Genomic DNA, 18,385 nt, shown 5'->3' on the forward strand with positions numbered 1-18,385 from the left:
ATGAAATCGCAGTGCAGCCGTTGATGTGTTTTACTTACGAACCTCATTCAGAGAATCAAACAGAACTTGGCAGTAGAAGGATGAAAATTATTAAAAGCAAATAAAATGTTAGACCTTCCAACCTTGGGAGTGTGCCTTAAACTGCTCTACTTCATTTTTTTTCCTGACTGTATTTATGCCAGATAGACTCAAGAAGGTTACCATGGTTTATAAACATGTGTTGCGTGTGGCTTAAGAAGAACCGTGGAGTCAGGAAAGTGATATGAGAAGGTGGAATTTCCTAAGAAAATGAAGTCATAGAAGAAATAAGCAAATTAGACACATAGCATCTGAAAATGAGTTCATTTGGTTTGCAGCTCAAAATAGTTGAGAGTTCTGGAATAAAGTTTCTGCTTGGATCAAGGCACAGGAAAATGCCCAAGATGCCTGTTAAAGGGATTTGTGTTCATTGCTGAAGTGAAGCACTGATATTAAGCTGAATTTTTAAGTAAAATTGGTGTGATTTTGGTAGCTATAGTTTATGAATTCTGATATGTTGTTGATGTGAGGTATTATTTTATGGTTGTTATACTGCTCTTTGTTCAGTTTAGTTAGCTGTGACTCCCTTGCACTGACACATGCATTTAGGGTGACCAGACTGCAAGTATGAAAAATCAGGACAGAGGTCGGGGTAATAGATGCACATATAAGAAAAAGCTCCTGATATCGGGACTGTCCCTTTAAAATCGGGACATCTGGTCACCCTGCATGCATTTATATGCAACAACGTACATGTTTTAAGAGATGTCTTTTTCGTTGACTTACCAGCTGTTCCACTCTGCTGTGTTAAAAGGTTGACTCCTTTGATAGAAGCTTGTAGCCTATCTAAATATTATTGATATATGGATAAAGTTATTGTTTGACTGTAGATAAAACAGGTCAAAGGAAGATTAAGGCCTTTGATTAATGTTTTATTCTTGTTACTGCGTAGTCTTTCTCAAGTCACATGCCAGCAAGGCTACCTGAAGACAGTTGAGGGCCCATCGTGTTCTGAATGGTTACTCATGTTGGCCTGACAGTTATAAAGAAGGACTGTTTCTCTGTTGAAATTCAGGCTGCCTTGGGTACCAGTTGCACAATAGCCCAATAAACAAAACGGCCTTGAGTTCCAGTGGTTAGTGCCCCCAGACGGTGATATTTTTGGGACCACAACCATGCTATAGGGACCCTAGACATAATCTGACCAGTTTGAGTAGTCGTAGTAGAGGGATATTCATCAAATCACAGAGAGTAACGTTCTTACTAGAACAGCAGTTTTACTTTGTGAATTGCTGAGTCTGTGCCACCACCTGTCTTCTTAGGCCTTGGATACACTTGCAAGTTGGAGCACATTGAATCAGGCATGGGCGCCCTAACTCCTGAGGTGTCCACACTGGCAAAGCATGTAGAGTGTCCGGACTCCGTGGCTGGAGCGCCCCTAGTAATCTACCTTCACAAGAAGCATAAAACTTGCTGCGCCCCTGCTGGAGTGCCACGGTGCCAGTGTGGATGCCCTGGTCTATTAATGCGCTCTGATCAGCCTCCATGAAGTGTCCCACAATGTCTGTTGTAGCCACTCTGGTCATTACTTTAACTCTACTGCCCTGCCCCTAGGTGATCAACCATCAGACTCCCTCCTTTAAGTTCTCTGGGAATTTTGAAATTCACCTTCCTGATTGCTCAGCAAGGCATGGAGTGTGCTCAGAGCATCCTTCCGTGTGACCATGCATCCATGCACCAGGTGATCCCCAGTATGGAGCAACGGCGAGATGGTGGACCTCATCAGTGTTTGGGGGGAGGAAACTGTCCAGTCCCACCTGTGCTCCAGCCATAGGAATTATGATACCTATATGCGTGTATCAAGAGCCATAATAGAGCTGTGGAATGCCTACCACAAAGCATGGGAGGAAAACTCGCCGCTCTAGTGCTACACCCACAACCTACCGTTTCTACAAAGAGCTGGACGAGATACTTGGGGGCGACCCTGCCTCCACTCCAAAGAACACCATGGACACTTCAGAGGCTGTGGCAGCCCAGAGTGCAACAAGGCAGGACGAGGAAAGGAGGAGCGACGAGGCTGAGGAGGCGGGGGGCCCAGAGCCAGAGGATGGCCCTGCATCCCTAGATGCATGCAGCCAGGAGCTGTTTCCAAGCAAGGAGGAAGGTAGCTGCTCACAGTGCTTGTGGAAGAACAAACAGTGCCCGATAGGAGGTGTCCGGTAAGTGCCTTTTATTTTGGAAAGGTGGTAGTTCGGTGCAGGCTCATGGGACGGGAGGGTTGCAGAAAGAAGAGTTAGGGCTGCGTGCATGCCTAGATGTGGAATAGGGCATTGTTGTGCTCTTTTACATCGGGGTAATCTGCCGCAGTGATCTCATCGAAGGTCTCATGAAGAAGCTGGGCAATCCGCTTGCGCAGGTTCTTTGGCAGAGCTGTGCTCCTTGCCCCAGTAAGGCTAAAATGTCCGCACCACTGTGCTGTGAGGGGATCATTGCTGCACACAAGCAAGCGGCAAAAAGGCCAGGGTGGAAGCCACATTGTAGTAGAAGACCTTCCCTTGGTTCCCAGGTCACCCTCAGCAGCGAGATATCTTCCAGGATGAAGATAATGTGTGGAAAATATGAGGACAGTGTTCAGTACAGGGGTCCCCTACAGCTATTGGCTCTCCCCAAGGCACAGAACCCCAGAGGACAGAACGGCCCTGAAACAATCATTCCCCCTTCCCCCTGTGGTTTTTCACCATTTTGAGGCTCTTGTGGATTGTGTGCTCGCTTTGGGACAGGCACATTCTGCTGTGCACTGTGCTTGTCTTCAAGTTTGGCCGAATCATTGCTCTGTCTAGTGTGAACAATGCTGCCTCTGTTAATTGTTGCGTTTTGGCTTTACAGATGCAACCTTGAGATCTCAGCTGTCCTTGTTATCAACCGCTGAAAGGTTGCAAAGAATCAGGAAGCGTCCGAGAAGAAGCAAAGACAAACTTCTGCATGAAGTCCATGCAGCAGTCTCTCAGTGAAAATAAAAAAGTACAGGAGTGGCGGAAGACTGAAAGGAGGCTCCGCCGGGAGAATGTGGATCACCGGCAACAAACCATGGAGCGGCTCCTAAGCATTGTGGAGTGCGAAGCGGATGTGATGCAGGCACTCATAGCAATGCAGAAGAAGCAGATCCGCACCCACCCCCCCTGCAGCCCTTATCCCAAAACTCTTTCCCTTGTGTCCCCATATCACCACCAACCCACTTTTCCCAACATACGGTTTCTTACTGCCACCAGTTGCTTTCAACACCTATAGCTTCACCATCCAGCCCTGCAAGGTACGACCCTTACCCACTGCACTCAACCCCCATCACCATGAATTTTAGGCAGCCTGAAGTGCAGCACTCATTGCACAGCACTCCAGACAGGAAGGCTAAATATGATAACAAGACATACGCAAGTCTGTGATTGTCTCGTTCCCTCCTCCCATGCAATACAGATGTGTTATGCCATGAGTCATGGTTCTTCTGAGCAGGATACGATTAATAGCCCTGCACACTTGAATCAACACAATTCCAACGGTTGACTTTCCTCCTCCAAACTGGTTAGTGACTGACCGGTAGCTGTGTGGAGTTGCCAGCTTCCAGTTTGCAATAGCCATGCGCTTCTCCAACGGCAGGGCAGCTCTGACTCTTGTGGCCTTGCGCCGCAGGGTGGGGGCAAGCTCAGCACACAGTCCCATGAACGTGGCTTTCATCATCCAAAAGTTCTGCAGCCACTGCTCGTCATCCCAGACTTGCATAACGATGTGTTCCCACCACTCAGTCCTTGTTTCCTGAGCCCAAAAGTGGCATTCCACGATTGTGAGCATGTCCGTGAATGCCACAAGCAATCTTGTGTTGTATGCGTTATGTGTGTTGACATCATCGTCGGACTCCTCACTGTCACTTTGTAGCTTAATGAGTAAATCGACTGCAATTCGTGATGTGCTGGCGAGAAGCATCAGCATATTCCTCACAAGTTTGGGATCCATTCCTGCAGACCGAAAGGGAAGACACAGGGCACAGTACAAAAACTGGCACCAAATGTGGATGGAAGCACAGGGATTGCTGGGATGTGAAGTGATGCAACACGGGGCATTGGGACAAGACCCTGCGCGCCCCCTTTCCACAAGCCACGGCGCCAGAATGGGAAGAGGCGCTCTGTGGGATAGTTGCGCATAATGCACCATTCCCAGTGCCACTGCAAGTGCCACAAATGTGGCCACACCACTGCCCTTGCAGCTGACAGTGTGAACACAGGGCAGCGATTTCACTGCTGCGGTCTCCGAGGGCTGGTTTAACTTGCTGTGCTCTACATCTGCAAGTGTAGCCATGCCCTTATTTAGTAATCTGAATTCTCAGTTTACAACATGACAGATTAAAGCTCTTGCATATAGAACTTTACATAATTTGTGTAAGCGAATAATGATATACAGATACTTAAAGGCTGGGAATTCTAGACACAACTAGAGAAATATAAAGGATTACTACTTTGTGGGAAAATATCTCTGTTTTAATTTAAATCAATTTTCTTTTTACATCTTTTATCATTTTTCTTGATTTCTTTTGCATACTATTTGTGAAATGTTATCAGATCAGAATGGTAGCATTTTACAGCTGCTTTGCACTCATGTAATGATGCCCTGTCTGTGTAATCTGTGGGGTTTGAACCGTGGATTCCTGGGTCTTAAACCACGAATCTCTAGTACTTGAGCTGAAGCACTAGGACCAGTCACTAAGATTGTGTCCGAATATTTAATCTCAAAGATGGTAGCTTGGTCTAGCCAGCAGAGGGAGACAAAGCCATTTGTTGCAGGTTATATTCTGCACAGGTGTTAATAACTGTACAATATGCAATATAATGGAGAATCGGGCTCAATGAATATTAATTTTAATTTAGCTTACGTAGACCAACTCCATCAGTGGTGTGTGGATGCATATGAACACATTTTGAAATAAAACTTTTGAATGTCTAATGGCATTTAATATTTGGAAGAATCCTTTTAGAACAACTCAGAACTGATTAGGAACAACTGTATTATAACAATATGATTGAGGGTCTTGTAATCAGATGGTGGCTCATGATCAAAGGGAAACTAAGTCAAATAAATAAATAAATATGTGAAATGAAATCTGAAGAATCACCTTTACTGAAGTACTGACAGGAGGAGAGTAAAAGATTTGCCATTCATGTAAATTCCCACCCCCAGTACAATTGTTTAATTCTCTTTCTCCCCCACACCCCTCCCCAAAAAAATCCCTAAAAGTATTAGATTATAACACTAACTTTTGTTCTTTAGGGCAGTTAGCCCTGGGTATTGGATAGGGATTTGTCGCTCTTATGCTGTGTAAGAGAACCCATATTATGTTGACTGATGAAATGAGTCTTGCTTTAGACGTGTATTCTGCCTGCACCAAAGATGGAATACTTAAATCCTAAAAAGACTTTTTTTTTAATCATTTTTTTTTAATGTTTCTGGATCTACCTATGTTGCTGCTTTTTCTCTATCTTAGTATATGGAATATCTTAAGTAAATTATTAATAATCAGGTTCTTTTCTTTTAAACTTATTTAAGTGCTGTCTTGTAAAATGGTGGTTGGTTTCTGTGTACTTGATATCAATTTTACTGGGATTTTTTTTCAATGTCTGATCACAAGCTGATGAATTCAACAGTAAACTAAGCATCTTGGAGATTACTGCATAGACCATATATTATGTGTAAAATCTTTTGTTTCTTCGTTTGGCACATTTAATATGTTGTTTCATTTCAACACAAAAATAAACCACATGTGGTGACCTTAGCTACAAGCCGCTCCATTTCCTGGGCAGCTGCTGCTACATGCTGCCTATCTGACAGACGGGGCTAGGTCATGGTTACCACAGTACACCCTTATGGTCATAACCAAGTTATAAATGTCACTAAGATTCTTTCTGAATGTCTGTCACATGTGTATCACTGATTCTGAAGTAGATAAAATGAGCCAAAGATTCATTTGGGAGTTGGGACTCCCGGAAGATTACTTTTAAAGCAGAATAGCAAAAGGAGTTGTGACATGCATCCATAAGCAGTTGGAGTGATTTGACAGTTATTTAGCCCTCAGTTACTAGCCCTTTGGTTGAACTGACAGCACGCCTGCAAAGATAGTGAGGCCTGTTTCAGCCCCATTAATGTCGTCTTGAATGTGAGCCTGCAGTCTGGAAAATGATAAATGTACAGTGATTGATGATTTTATAGTCCCAGGGGATTCTGGGTGGTTTCTGGTTGCTGTGAGCCTGAGCAGTTTTCCTCCCTTACTTGGGCCTCTGCTTCAAGTTTGTGTAGCATTTAGTATGAGGAAATTTAAACAAATGAGTAGCCAGACACTTTAAGTTACACAAGATTTTACTAAATTTTGTGCAAAACTTTGATTATGAAGCAGATGCAATTTTGAGAGCAAGGTCTTATTTAATATATTTTTGATTCAGTGTAATCCTTTAACAAGATATATGTGTGACCAGTCTGTGTGGCTAACACCATTTTTCTAGTTAGGGCTCAATATTGTTTGAAAAAGATGAGAACATTCTTACCTACATGGAAGGAAATTGAATAATTGCCTTAATGGAACAATATATGCAGCTTGAAACATTAAGGGGTTTGCTACATCCATTTCTTGTTCTCTTCATGGTTCTGGAGCAAGCTAGCACATAAGCCAGTATTTCCTGTTTACACATGAGTCATCTTTCCAAGTATATTAGGTTAGCTACTCTAATATTAGAAAGGGTGCAAATAACCTTTTATTTTGAATGCTTGTTTGCAGGACAGGTGGCAGAGCTGGGTGTCTCAGCTTAATCAGTTCTTGTAAGCAAACCTGTTGTAGATGAGCAGTGGCATTTAGTGCTTGATAGCACTAAAATGCCTATTAATCTGTAACCTTAATTTAGCCTTCAAAGGGGGAGTGGTATTTCCTCTTATTCACTGGAATACATTTTCTCCTCATACCAGACCTTATATCTGGTGCTTGAAGATGTGAACAGTAATCTTTAAACTCATGTCAATCATAATTTCAACCTAACACTGTACATTTCAGGAGAAGCTATAGTGCTCTAGCTGCAAACAGATTGTAATACTTCTATATTATTTAATTTTTGGAAACTTTATCCATGGAAACACAACTTATTAGGTTGAAAAATGATGCAGCTTCTTTTCAGATGAGAGGGGGAGAGGAGACAAACAGTATGAAATATGGGCAGTGTGTGTTTTCCACAAGATATTCGGACATGAAAGCCAACTTTATGATGAATGACCATTGCAATGCTATACATTTAATTAAGAGAGTGTCATTACACTCAGTTAGCAGGGCTGCCAAATAATCTGTTTAATACTCTGGTCTTTTTTTTCCTTAGGGTTTTGCAGACAGCCCTCATTATGGTGATCACTTGAATGACAGTCGATTAGGGCCCCATGAAGGATTGTCCCCGACACCTTTCATGAACTCAAATCTGATTGGTAAGTTGGTAATTCTTTGCGAGTAGCCCCTCAAAGCCTCTTTGGTCAGAAAGAGACATTTTTCATCCCCTTGTTTAGGCCTGGCATATCAAGCACCTGGAAGTAACTGCATTTCTAGTGGAAACAGTGGTTTGCTATCTAAGTCTTTATTCACAGAACAAGTTGCGCCAAAAATGCGGCTTTCTTAACACAGGGATATTATCCATGATTTTGGAAAGAGGTTCAAGTGCCAGTATTTTAGATAGTTGATCTAGAAAGCTGTGGGTAAGATGATTTCTTACAGTCTGGAAGACGAAACACTTCTAAAGACTTGTTTTGTTTTTTCTGCTGTAAAGAAATTGAGTCACTCTTATGCACTTTCTGCAATATTTAGATGTCAATTTCTAAGAATGTAGAACACTGAATTGCATATTTTTGTAGGTTGTTCTCCAGTTAACACTTCATTGTTGTCCTTCTTGTTTGCTTGCACAGTCTCTTTTCAAATGTCATTGTCTTTGGTGATATTTGCATTTGAAATTGACAATGTAACATACAGTATAGATTTCTTTCAATATGCAGTGATTTACATACATACAGTAACTCCAGCTGTTACTGTTTCTATGCCTATGGTTCCCCCACCCTCTGTTTTTGAAACTGAGAACAATGTCAAAACTGCGAAGAAAGCTACACGTTATCAGTTTAGCTGTTAAATGAGTTGTTTTTCTTGGTTGGACACCACTATTGCTAGAACATTTTAATGTACTGATGGTTGTCTTTTCCCTCCTCTGAACTTGTGGCCTAAAACAATCAATTTCAAATATTTGCTCTTCGGCAGAGCAATGTCTTGGGGCTAATGCTGTCTAGTTTGTGCCTTAAATTTAGAGATGGTTCTGTACATTTGCTTTGTATTTGTAAAGTTGACATTGTTTTATTTATGTATTTTATTTCTTTTGTATGTGACCTATTTTGTGATCTCAGCATTGTCCTTTTAAGACAGAGCCATGGTAATGTAAGTGGATTAACTAAATCCAAATCCTGGTGGTCTGCAATTTCTTTTGGAAATCTTTCTACTTTGCTCTGTCTTTGTCTTTGTTTACTACTTTAATCGTCTGCAAAGTGTAGAAGCAGACAAAGGCTGATAGCAGAATGCATCTATTGCTAAAAGCAGTTATCCTTTTAAATCTTACTTATGAATCTCAGAATATAATAGTGTGGTTTTAAAATAACTATGTATATGTATGTGTATATATGAGAATATATAGTCCATATCACTAGATCAGTGGTGTTATATTTGAAGATCAGTGAAATCAGTAAAGTTTGCGGCTTGCTATTAACATGCTAGAAGACAAAGATTTTTCCCTTATTGTTTCATATAACAAAATCAATTTTTTTTGCCTCAGGCTGGAAAGAGACAAACATTCAAATATATTTATGGCTTGAGCAAAACACCAATCAAGGGTACATATGACTTCCAAGTCACATGTTTTACTGTTTTTGTTTGCTTTATTTCTGCTAAATTATTATATATAGCAGAACTATATTTTGATTTGTAGTACAAAAGAGGGACAGACTTTGTGTCCTCATGTTTGGTTTTGAATCACCATTTCCTAAAGTATGTAGAATTTTAAATAACTGCAGAAATTATTGGCCTTACTGTATCATCCTAGCTTTTCAGTTTTACTTAAGATGACTAGATGATTCTATTAAACGTAATGGAATTATATCATTAGTACAGATTTGAGAAGAAGCCTCCATTGAGATTGCTTTGCAGGGGGAATTAAATGAATCGTAAGAGCATATCAATCACTTGCTTGTAACAGCTGTGGACTAAAATATTCTTGTAATGCATTACAGCTAATGCTTCTCACTGGTTTTGCCTCCATTAGAACTACTGTCTGTCCATAGAACACATACTAAAGCTCATCTGCATGAATGTATATCCCAGAGCCATAAAATAGTATTTAAAAATATGCCAGCAGGATTGTCTGTTTTGGACAATTCACAGAAAACAATTTACATTCACTTTGTTTGCATTGCGAAGGTAAAAAGGTGCAATCTGTGTACCATGTCTCTTCACTGTGAATTTTAACTAACGAAGTTTGAAGTATTCGTGTGGGAATTCTGCACCACAAAATTAAAAATTCTGTGCACAATATTTTCAATTTCTGCAAAATTCTGCATATTTTATTTGTCAAAATAATACTATATAATCACATCAGTTTCAATTATTCTTCTTCGAGTGATTGCTCATATCCATTCCAGTTAGGTGTACGCGCCGCGCGTGCACATTCGTCGGAAAACTTTTACCCTAGCCACTCAGTGGGCCGGCAGGTCGCCCCCTAGAGTGGCGCCACCATGGCGCTCCATATATACTCCTGCCGGCCCACCCGCTCCTCAGTTCCTTCTTACCGCCCGTGTCGGTCGTTGGAACAGTGGAGCGCGGCTTAGCTGACCTCCACTTCCCTAGCTACTCGTTTTCTCGTATATAATTATGCAGTTATAACACTTTTATATATATATATTTGTATGGTTATACGTTTTTCCTTTGCTAACATGGTTAGTTTAGTTAGCGGGGTTCAGGAAGTAGCCCTTCCGTGAGCCCAGTGCCGGAGCCATGCATGGCTCACCAGATTTTCAAAAGGGGCCCGGCTTACCAGAAGCCGCGGCCGAAGAGAGATCTACATGACTCCTGTTTGAAGAATCACACTTGACAGATAAGTGCCCCATTTGCAAGGCTTTTAAGCCGAGAACAAAAAGGTGCGGGACTTTCACTTGCCCCTCCACCTTGGGCGCGGAGCGATGTTCAAGCGGCGGGCAGAAGCGCCTCCTCGGCACCGGACCCCGCCGGTACCACCAGGGCCTTCCGGCACCGACCGTCGCCGGCACCGATGTCGACTCGGCACCGTTCCCTTCTTCCGAGGTCGAGAGAGTCTACGATTTCTGCTGGTGCCTGGCGGCTCCCCGGCACGCGCCGTGGTTGAGCCCCCTGCTCCCGCTACTTCCGTGCCACCTGCATCGCAGCGAGAGAGCTCGCCTCAGTTGCGTTATTCGGCCTGCAGAGGCACCGATGACTTCGGCTCCGTCGATTCCAGTCCCCCAGGACCAGGGAATCCGGTGCCTGGCAGCTCCCCGGCTCGCGCCGTGGTAGAGCTTACTGCTCCTGCTGCTTCTGTGTCAGCTGCACCACAGCTAGACAGCTCGTCTAAGATGGCTCGCCCGGCGCCGACGACGTCGGCACCGTCGATCCCGGTCCCACGAGGGCCGTAGAATCCGGTGCCTGACGGCTCCCCGGCACGCGCCGTGGTTGAGCGTATTGCTCCTGCTGCTTCCGTGCCAGCGGCACCGCAGCCAGAGAGCTCGTCTAGTCGGATCGCCATGCGCTGACACCTACTACGGCACCGATGACGTCGTCACCGTCGATCCCGGTCCCATAAGGGCCGTAGAATCCGGTGCCTGACGGCTCCCCGGCACGCGCCGTGGTTGAGCGTATTGCTCCTGCTGCTTCCGTGCCAGCGGCACCGCAGCCAGAGAGCTCGTCTAGTCGGATCGCCCGGCGCCGACGCCTGCTACGGCACCGATGACGTCGTCACCGTCGATCCCGGTCCCACAAGGGCCGTGGAATCCGGTGCCTGGCGGCTCCCCGGCACGCGCCGTGGTTGAGCGTTTGCTCCGGCTGCTTCCGTGCCAACGGCACCGCAGCCTGAGGGCTCGTCTACGTCGGATCGCCCGGCACCGACACCTGCTGCGGCACCGATGGCGTCGGCACCGTCGATCCCGGTCCCACACGGGCCGTAGAATCCGGTGCCTGACGGCTCCCCGGCACGCGCCGTGGTTGAGCGTATTGCTCCGGCTGCTTCCGTGCCAACGGCACCGCAGCCAGAGCTCGTCTACGTTGGATCGCCCGGCACCGACACCTGCTGCGGCACCGATGACGTCGGCACCGTCGATCCCGGTCCCGCAAGGGCCATAGTATCCGGTGCCTGACGGCTCCCCGGCACGCGCCGTGGTTGAGCGTATTGCTCCGGCTGCTTCCGTGCCAACGGCACCGCAGCCAGAGCTCGTCTACGTCGGATCGCCCGGCACCGACACCTGCTGCGGCACCGATGACGTCGGCACCGTCGATCCCGGTCCCGCAAGGGCCGTAGTATCCGGTGCCTGACAGCTCCCCGGCGCGCGCCGTGGTCGAGCTACTTCTCCGGCTGCTTCCGTGCCCACGGCACCGCGGCCAGAAGGCTAGTCTAAGTCGGATCGCCCGGCACCGACACCTGCTTCGGCACCGTCGATCCCGGTCCCGCAAGGGCCGTAGAATCCGGTGTCCGACGGCTCCCCGGCACGCGCCGTGGTTGAGCGTATTACTCCCGCTGCTTTAGTGCTGACGGCACCCCAGCCAGACGGCTTATCTAACTCGGTTCTCCCGGCACCGGCACCTACCGAAGCTCTGATGACCTCGGTACCATGGATCCCGGCCCCACGAGGGCCGTCGAATCCGGTGCCTGACAGCTCCCCAGTACGCACTGTGGTTGAGCCTGCTGTTCCCTGCACGCCGGAGATGTTACCAACGGCGAGGGCTCTCAGTGCCATGACGGAGTCAGTGCTGCCTGACCCGGGCACCGCCGGTACGGGTAATACAGTCTCTTCAAGGGACTGTCCCCTGTCAGTACAGCAGAGCGGCACCGTCTATGATCACGGTCCCGCAGACGCGCCAAGTCCTGTCGGCACACCGGACACCACTGGCAGTCCCGGTACTGTTTTCCTCGGTACGGGTCACACTCACTGCACCGGTCGGTATCCCGTTCGCCGACCCGCTATCGGCACCGTTCCGACATCTGGCACCGGGGCAGGTACCTTGACTCCTGTAGCTCTTCTCCGAGCCTCGAGATCTCGGTCGACCTCCCGACACCGTTCTGGTTGCGGGTCTGGATCTCGTTCCAGGTACCGATACGCCTCCCGATGCCGGTCCCCGGTGCCGAGTTGGGCAAGGTCCGAGTGAGTCAGGGACTCGGCCCGTGCCCTCTTTTAGTACCTCCATGGCCGTCCGGACACGCATCCGTGTCACCCCATATGCGCGGATTTTATGCTCAGGACCACGATCCTGATATCATGGCCAGCGGGCGCCAGCCCCGAAGCGGAAAGAGCCTTGGCGAATGCAAGGTGTATTCTGCAGGGGCCCTGCACCTCTGGGGTGCGAAGCAACAAGCCTTGCTTAGCTGCGATACTTATAGCACCTGGGTGGAGGAGTTTCTCCCTCGAACCTCCCACCTAGAGTTCGCTGCCGTCTTGGAGGACGGGGGAAAGGATTTACCCTTTGTTGGTAAAGGCATCTTCGCGGCAGAGACAGCCCCAGACTGCGAAGCCTGCTGGACAATAGGGTCCTAATGCATCTCAGCATGTATACGCCTGCGACCAAACGCAGGCCTTTATGGCCCCAGCCGCCATACTCTGTGCCTAGCCAGAGGCAGAACTCTGGAAAACGGCAAGGCCAAGGTGGTCGCGGACAAACGTCAGGCCCCCTAAAAAGCCAAAGTCGAGGTCCCTCGCAATTACCACTGGGACCAAAGACGGACCTTCCAAGGTTCACCGGAGGGCGGTGTACCAGTCGCTGGACGGGATCCTGATCCCGCTTTCTCCTGGCATGGCCCCAGTTACTTTTAGGTCGCTGGGTCCTGCGCACGATGGAGCATAGGTACCACCTTAAAATTGCTCCAGCCCTGTCCCCCTTCAGCGGACAAAAGGGGCTAGCGGTTTTACTCCCGTTATGCCCTAGTCCCCCACTCGACCACAGGTCAGACCTTCCTAGTCCTGCATGGACTCAACCGGTTTGGGATAAGGTTGAAGTTCTGCATGGTATCCCTGGGAACCATTATTCCATCCTTGCCTCCGGGGGGCTACTATGCCGCCCTGGATAGGAAGGACGCGTACTTTTGCAATGCCATCTTCCCTCCGCATGGGAGATGCCTCCGCTTTATAGCCAGCGGTGAATACTCCCGGTTTACGGTCATAGTCACCGCCTACCGTAGCTATGTCGGATATGCGTGTTTCCGTATTGGGACGATTCGCTTATCCGAGGAGACTCTGACACACAACCCACTCAGCCGTGGGCATCGTCACGGTCTTATTCACAGATCAAGGCCTGATGATTACTATAGAGCAATCCACTCTGGTTCCCACGCAGAGGTTGGGCTTCCTAGGGGCTATCTTGGTCTCCTGCCTAGCCGGAGCCTGCTTATCGCAACTGCGGTTTTAGGCGATGGCATCAATCATCTGAGGTCTGAAGGCTTTCCCAACGACCTCAGCTCGTTCTTGTCTCAGTCTCCTGGGTCCATGGTTGCCCGCAAGTTTGTAACCAAACACGCCAAGCTCCGCCTCCGTCCTCTCCAAGTCTGGCCCACCTCGGCGTACCGCTTGGACAGGGAGCCAATGGTCATGGTAGTCACCGTTCCCTCGAACGCCTTAGGCTCCCTAGAGTGGTGGCTAACCCCCTCCTTGGTGTGGACAGGATGCGGTTTCATCCGCCCCAGCCCTCACTGCCCCTGACGGCGGACGCATCATCTCTCTGCTCGAGTGCTCATGGTCACCTCCGAGCTTAAGGCCTTCGGTCTTCTAGAGAGCTGGCATTCCTCATTAATGCCCCAAAAATCAGAGTAGTCCGCCTGGCGTGCCAGGGGTTCCAGCGGCAGCTGCGAGGCCGTTGTATCTCGGTGTTTACAGCCAACACAATGGCCAGGTGCTTCATAAGCATTCAGGGGGGACATAGTCCTCCCCCCTTTTTTGTCAGGAGGCCATCCATTTCCGGGTCTTTTGCATGGCCCGCTCGATGGAGCTGGCGACGTCCTTTCTCCCAGGCGTTCGGAACGTCTTATCTCTTTGACTCAGCAGGTCTTTCCTGTCTTACGAGTCATCACTCTGCCCCATGTGAGGCGTCCCGCTTTCCGGAAGTGGAAATGGTTTCTCACACAGACCTGTTCGCTCACCGTGAGTGCAGGAAATGCCAGGTGTCCTGCTCCTTCCAAGGTCTCTCCTCGGAATCGATCTTGGACGCATTCCTGATACCGTGGAACGGCCAACTGCATTATGCCTTCCCGCTGTTCCCACTGGTTCGTTACGTCCTGCTCAAATTCCGCAGGGGCGGAGCGTGCGTCATCATGATCACTCCAGAGTGGTCCAGGCAGCACTGACATACCACGTTGCTCGGCCTGTCAGCCCAGACCTCATCACTCAGGGCAATGACAGGCTTCGTCACTCGGACCTGCAGCCTCTTCGCCTCACGGTGGCTCCTGCGTACCTGAGTTGGGGTGACAGGCAGCCTTCCACCTGGTCAACGTACCGAGCCAGGTGGAAGCGTTTCCTTTACAGCTGCAGTACGCTCGATCTTGCTCCTGCTGAGGTCTCGATCCCCTCTTTCTGGCCTGCCTCTGGCCTTTAGCGGCAGGATCTGGCGGTATCATCGCTGAGGATACGCTCAGCAGCCGTCCCTACCTTCCAGCAGGCTAAGATGGACGTTCAGTGTCCCACGCTCTATGGGTTCGAGGTCCCTCAAGGGCTTGGAGCGCTTGCACCCTCGGGTGCGCCGCCCAGCCCCGCCCTGGGGCCTCAACCTAGTCTTGGCCAGACGGGTCTCTGAGATCAGAGCTCTTACGAAGGTTCCACAAAGACAAGGTGCAGTTGTGACCGCACCCGGCTTTCCTCCCTAAGGTGTTTTGGCCTTTCATGTTACCCACAGCTCAACGCAATGGGCATAACCTTTGCACTCCTTGGACATCTGTGGAGTGCTCGCATTATCTTGTGCTGACAGAATCATTTCCTAAGGTGCCCCAGCTCTGCCCCGGTAGCGGGCCAAAGGGAGGGCTTGCTTGTTTTCCTCTCAGAGGATCTCATCTTGGGTGATGGCGGACATCCCCACTTGTTCTGATTTGGCTCATATTTCACCAAGCCACATCACCGTGCATTCTACCAGGGCTCAGGCTTCATCTGCCGCCTTGCTGGCTCGTGTTTCTACCCACGAGACCTGTCGCGAAGCTCCATTGGTCCTCGGTCCTTACCTTTGCTTCGCAGTATGCCCTGGTTCAGCAGTCAAGGGAGGCTGTAGCCTCTGGCTCGGCAGTTTTATTCTGCCATATTTCACTCCGACCCCACCGCCTTTGTAAGGCTTGGGATTCACCTAACTGGAATGGATATGAGCAATCACTCGAAGAAGAAAAGACGGTTACTCACCTTTGTAACTGTTGTTCTTCGAGATGTGTTGCTCATATCCATTCCGCACCCGCCCTCCTTCCCCACTGTCGGAGTAGCCGGCAAGAAGGAACTGAGGAGCGGGTGGGCCGGCAGGAGTATATATGGAGCGCCATGGTGGCGCCACTCTAGGGGGCGACCTGCCGGCCCACTGAGTGGCTAGGGTAAAAGTTTTCCGACGAATGTGCACGCGCGGCGCGTACACCTAACTGGAATGGATATGAGCAACACATCTCGAAGAACAACAGTTACAAAGGTGAGTAACCGTCTTTTTTTGGTCATTTATTTCAAAATACCTGTCAGCAAGTATGTCTGTACCAGTACAGACAACAAAAAAGATTCAGACAATGGTTTTTTGACAAATTCATTCCTTACTAGGTATATTAATTCAGAACTCTGAAGAAGAATAATTGATTTAAACTACAATACAGAACCATATTTCCCATACACCTCAGAAGTGGTGTGAAAGCTGTGAGGGAGTCAGGGCTAACGGAGGAGCTGAGGGAGAGGGAAATAATTGCTGGGAAGGATCAGTTATTGGAGGGTTGTTGTGTATGGGTGGGAAAAGTATGGAACAAGTTTTTTGGGGGGTGGGGGTGGGCAGGTTGGGATTGTTAGGGAGTGTCTCCCATGCAGACCCTGGCTGATCCCTAGCCTCTCCTATTTAGTCAGGCACATGGATCCCTCTGCCCCCACTCAGATACCCACTCCCCCTATCCCCATGTGGTCCTGCGCCCTCTCCCCCTGTTCACGTGTCTCTGTGCCCCCATTCAGCCACTCCCCGTCCCTGTGTGGCCCTGCACCCTTCCCACGTCCCCATATGTCTTTGTGCCCCCACTCAGCCACCCTCCTGTCCTTATGTGTCTCTGCACCCCCTCCCCCTGTCCTCGTGTTTCTGTGCCCCCACTCAGCCATCTCCCTCCCCTTGTAGCTCTGTAACCCCTCCCTCTCTGCCCATGTGGCCCTGTCCCCTGTAGCCCTGTCTCCATTCCCATTCAGTCCCTATCCCAGTCTGTCCTCCCCCACTAGGCCTTATGAGCCCCGTCTGATCCACCAGGAGCCCCACACTGTCTGTCTCCCCATAGTCCCTGTCTACTGATCTGGCCAGAAAGGTGCTGTGAAGAAGGCAGGATCTTTCTCTCCCTAGCTGATTGGGAGCAGCTGCTATGTTCTAGCATCACAATGCCCTCTGGTGGGAAAAAGACAGAACTGCAGACCTTATTTTCTGCTGGGAGTTGCTGCTGTGATCTATCGCCACAGCACCTTCTGGTGGGCAAAAGGTGGAACTGCAGCAACTTTTCAGCAGAAGTTTTTGTCTGCACAAAAAATTAAAAATATGCACAGCTCATTGATTATACTCACGCTCAGTGGCACAGAATTCTCCCAAGAGAACTAAAGAGATGTTGAATGCTAGAAGGAAATGAAAAGGTTCCTTACATATGGTGAAAATGATTTCATTACTCAGTACTGGTACCTGAATTGTTGGGCTTCTTTGTCTCTTACCTTAAATAAAAAATGAAAAATGAGACCTTTCAACTAAAGTTACAGTTCTTAGACTGTGATGTTAGATTGACTAGATAGGAAACAATAGTTTGTTCTTTGTTAGGAGAATCTCCCAAATTGCAGAGCCATTCTACCCACAAAAGCCAATCCATTTTGTGAGCTACTGTAGTTAGTAGTTGCACACATAAAGATGTGCATTTATAACATAGGTCAAAGTTATTCTAAAAGGTTGCAGTTTAGATATTTCATGATTTGGGGAGGAAAGGAAGAGTTACATTGAAAATGTGAGCTTGACATGCTTGTTTGAAAGATTTGACTAGATTAAAGGGGATTGTACTCTGAGATCTATGCTTCAAAATGGTGTCTATTACAACATAGCAATATGACTGAAATAGTTAAAACTAGTAGAAAGAGCAAAATCATATTTCACCGTTGCTGTCAACACTTAAAAGCACCATTAAAAAGGAAAGAATTGTATGTCAAGGGGATGTTGTTGTTTTGTCTATTACATTCAGCCATAAGCATATTTGCCTGGAGAGACAGAGGATTATAAAGTACCACTGTCTTTCGTGATGGAGCGCTCAAACACTTTAATGATCTTGTACATTGCAAAAGAGAGAAATTTTGTCTAACAAGAGTTTATAATGATTCAATAATGAACAATTTGCCACAGAAAGATGCATTTCCATATTCATTTAGATATTTTGAAGTGTTTTGCAGAGGAAATAAAGCTATTATGTTGAATCAGTTAGTGTTCCTCACTAATGAATTCCAGAATTATCCTGTTGATTTGTCAGTGTGAAAAAGAGGCATTCCTTGTATTTCATGTGAAACTAGTGAATCATCTTGGTATCTCTGTATGCCATTAGTATCATATAGATTTGTACTCTACAAAATTAGACTAAAATATACGGGCCATAAATGTACCACCATTTAGAGCTAAACTTTGCTTATTCAATATTTAATGTTTTAATTATTTTACATTCTAGAAAAATATTCACAAGAAAGTTTGTTCTTTTCCCAGTTATGTGAGAAAGCCTTGTTAAACTGACGTCTGCTTGCACCAACATGTGAATTTTAACAGTATGCACGAAGGTCCACCCCCTTCTATGTCTGTGTGGCTCAGTTCACGATGGCCAAAAAATGGCAGGGAATT

General features: G+C 47.6%; 1 protein-coding gene across 1 annotated transcript in view; it reads left to right on the top strand.

The window, feature by feature from the left end:
* TCF12 (transcription factor 12) overlaps nt 1-18,385 on the top strand; it is a 325,844-nt gene that overhangs the window by 130,029 nt on the left and 177,430 nt on the right. The window contains 1 exon segment of the mRNA XM_030578588.1: nt 7,416-7,518. Coding sequence (XP_030434448.1) covers nt 7,416-7,518 — 103 coding nt within the window.

The sequence above is a fragment of the Gopherus evgoodei genome, chromosome 10, assembly GCF_007399415.2.
Source record: "Gopherus evgoodei ecotype Sinaloan lineage chromosome 10, rGopEvg1_v1.p, whole genome shotgun sequence".
NCBI lineage: Eukaryota > Metazoa > Chordata > Testudines > Testudinidae > Gopherus > Gopherus evgoodei.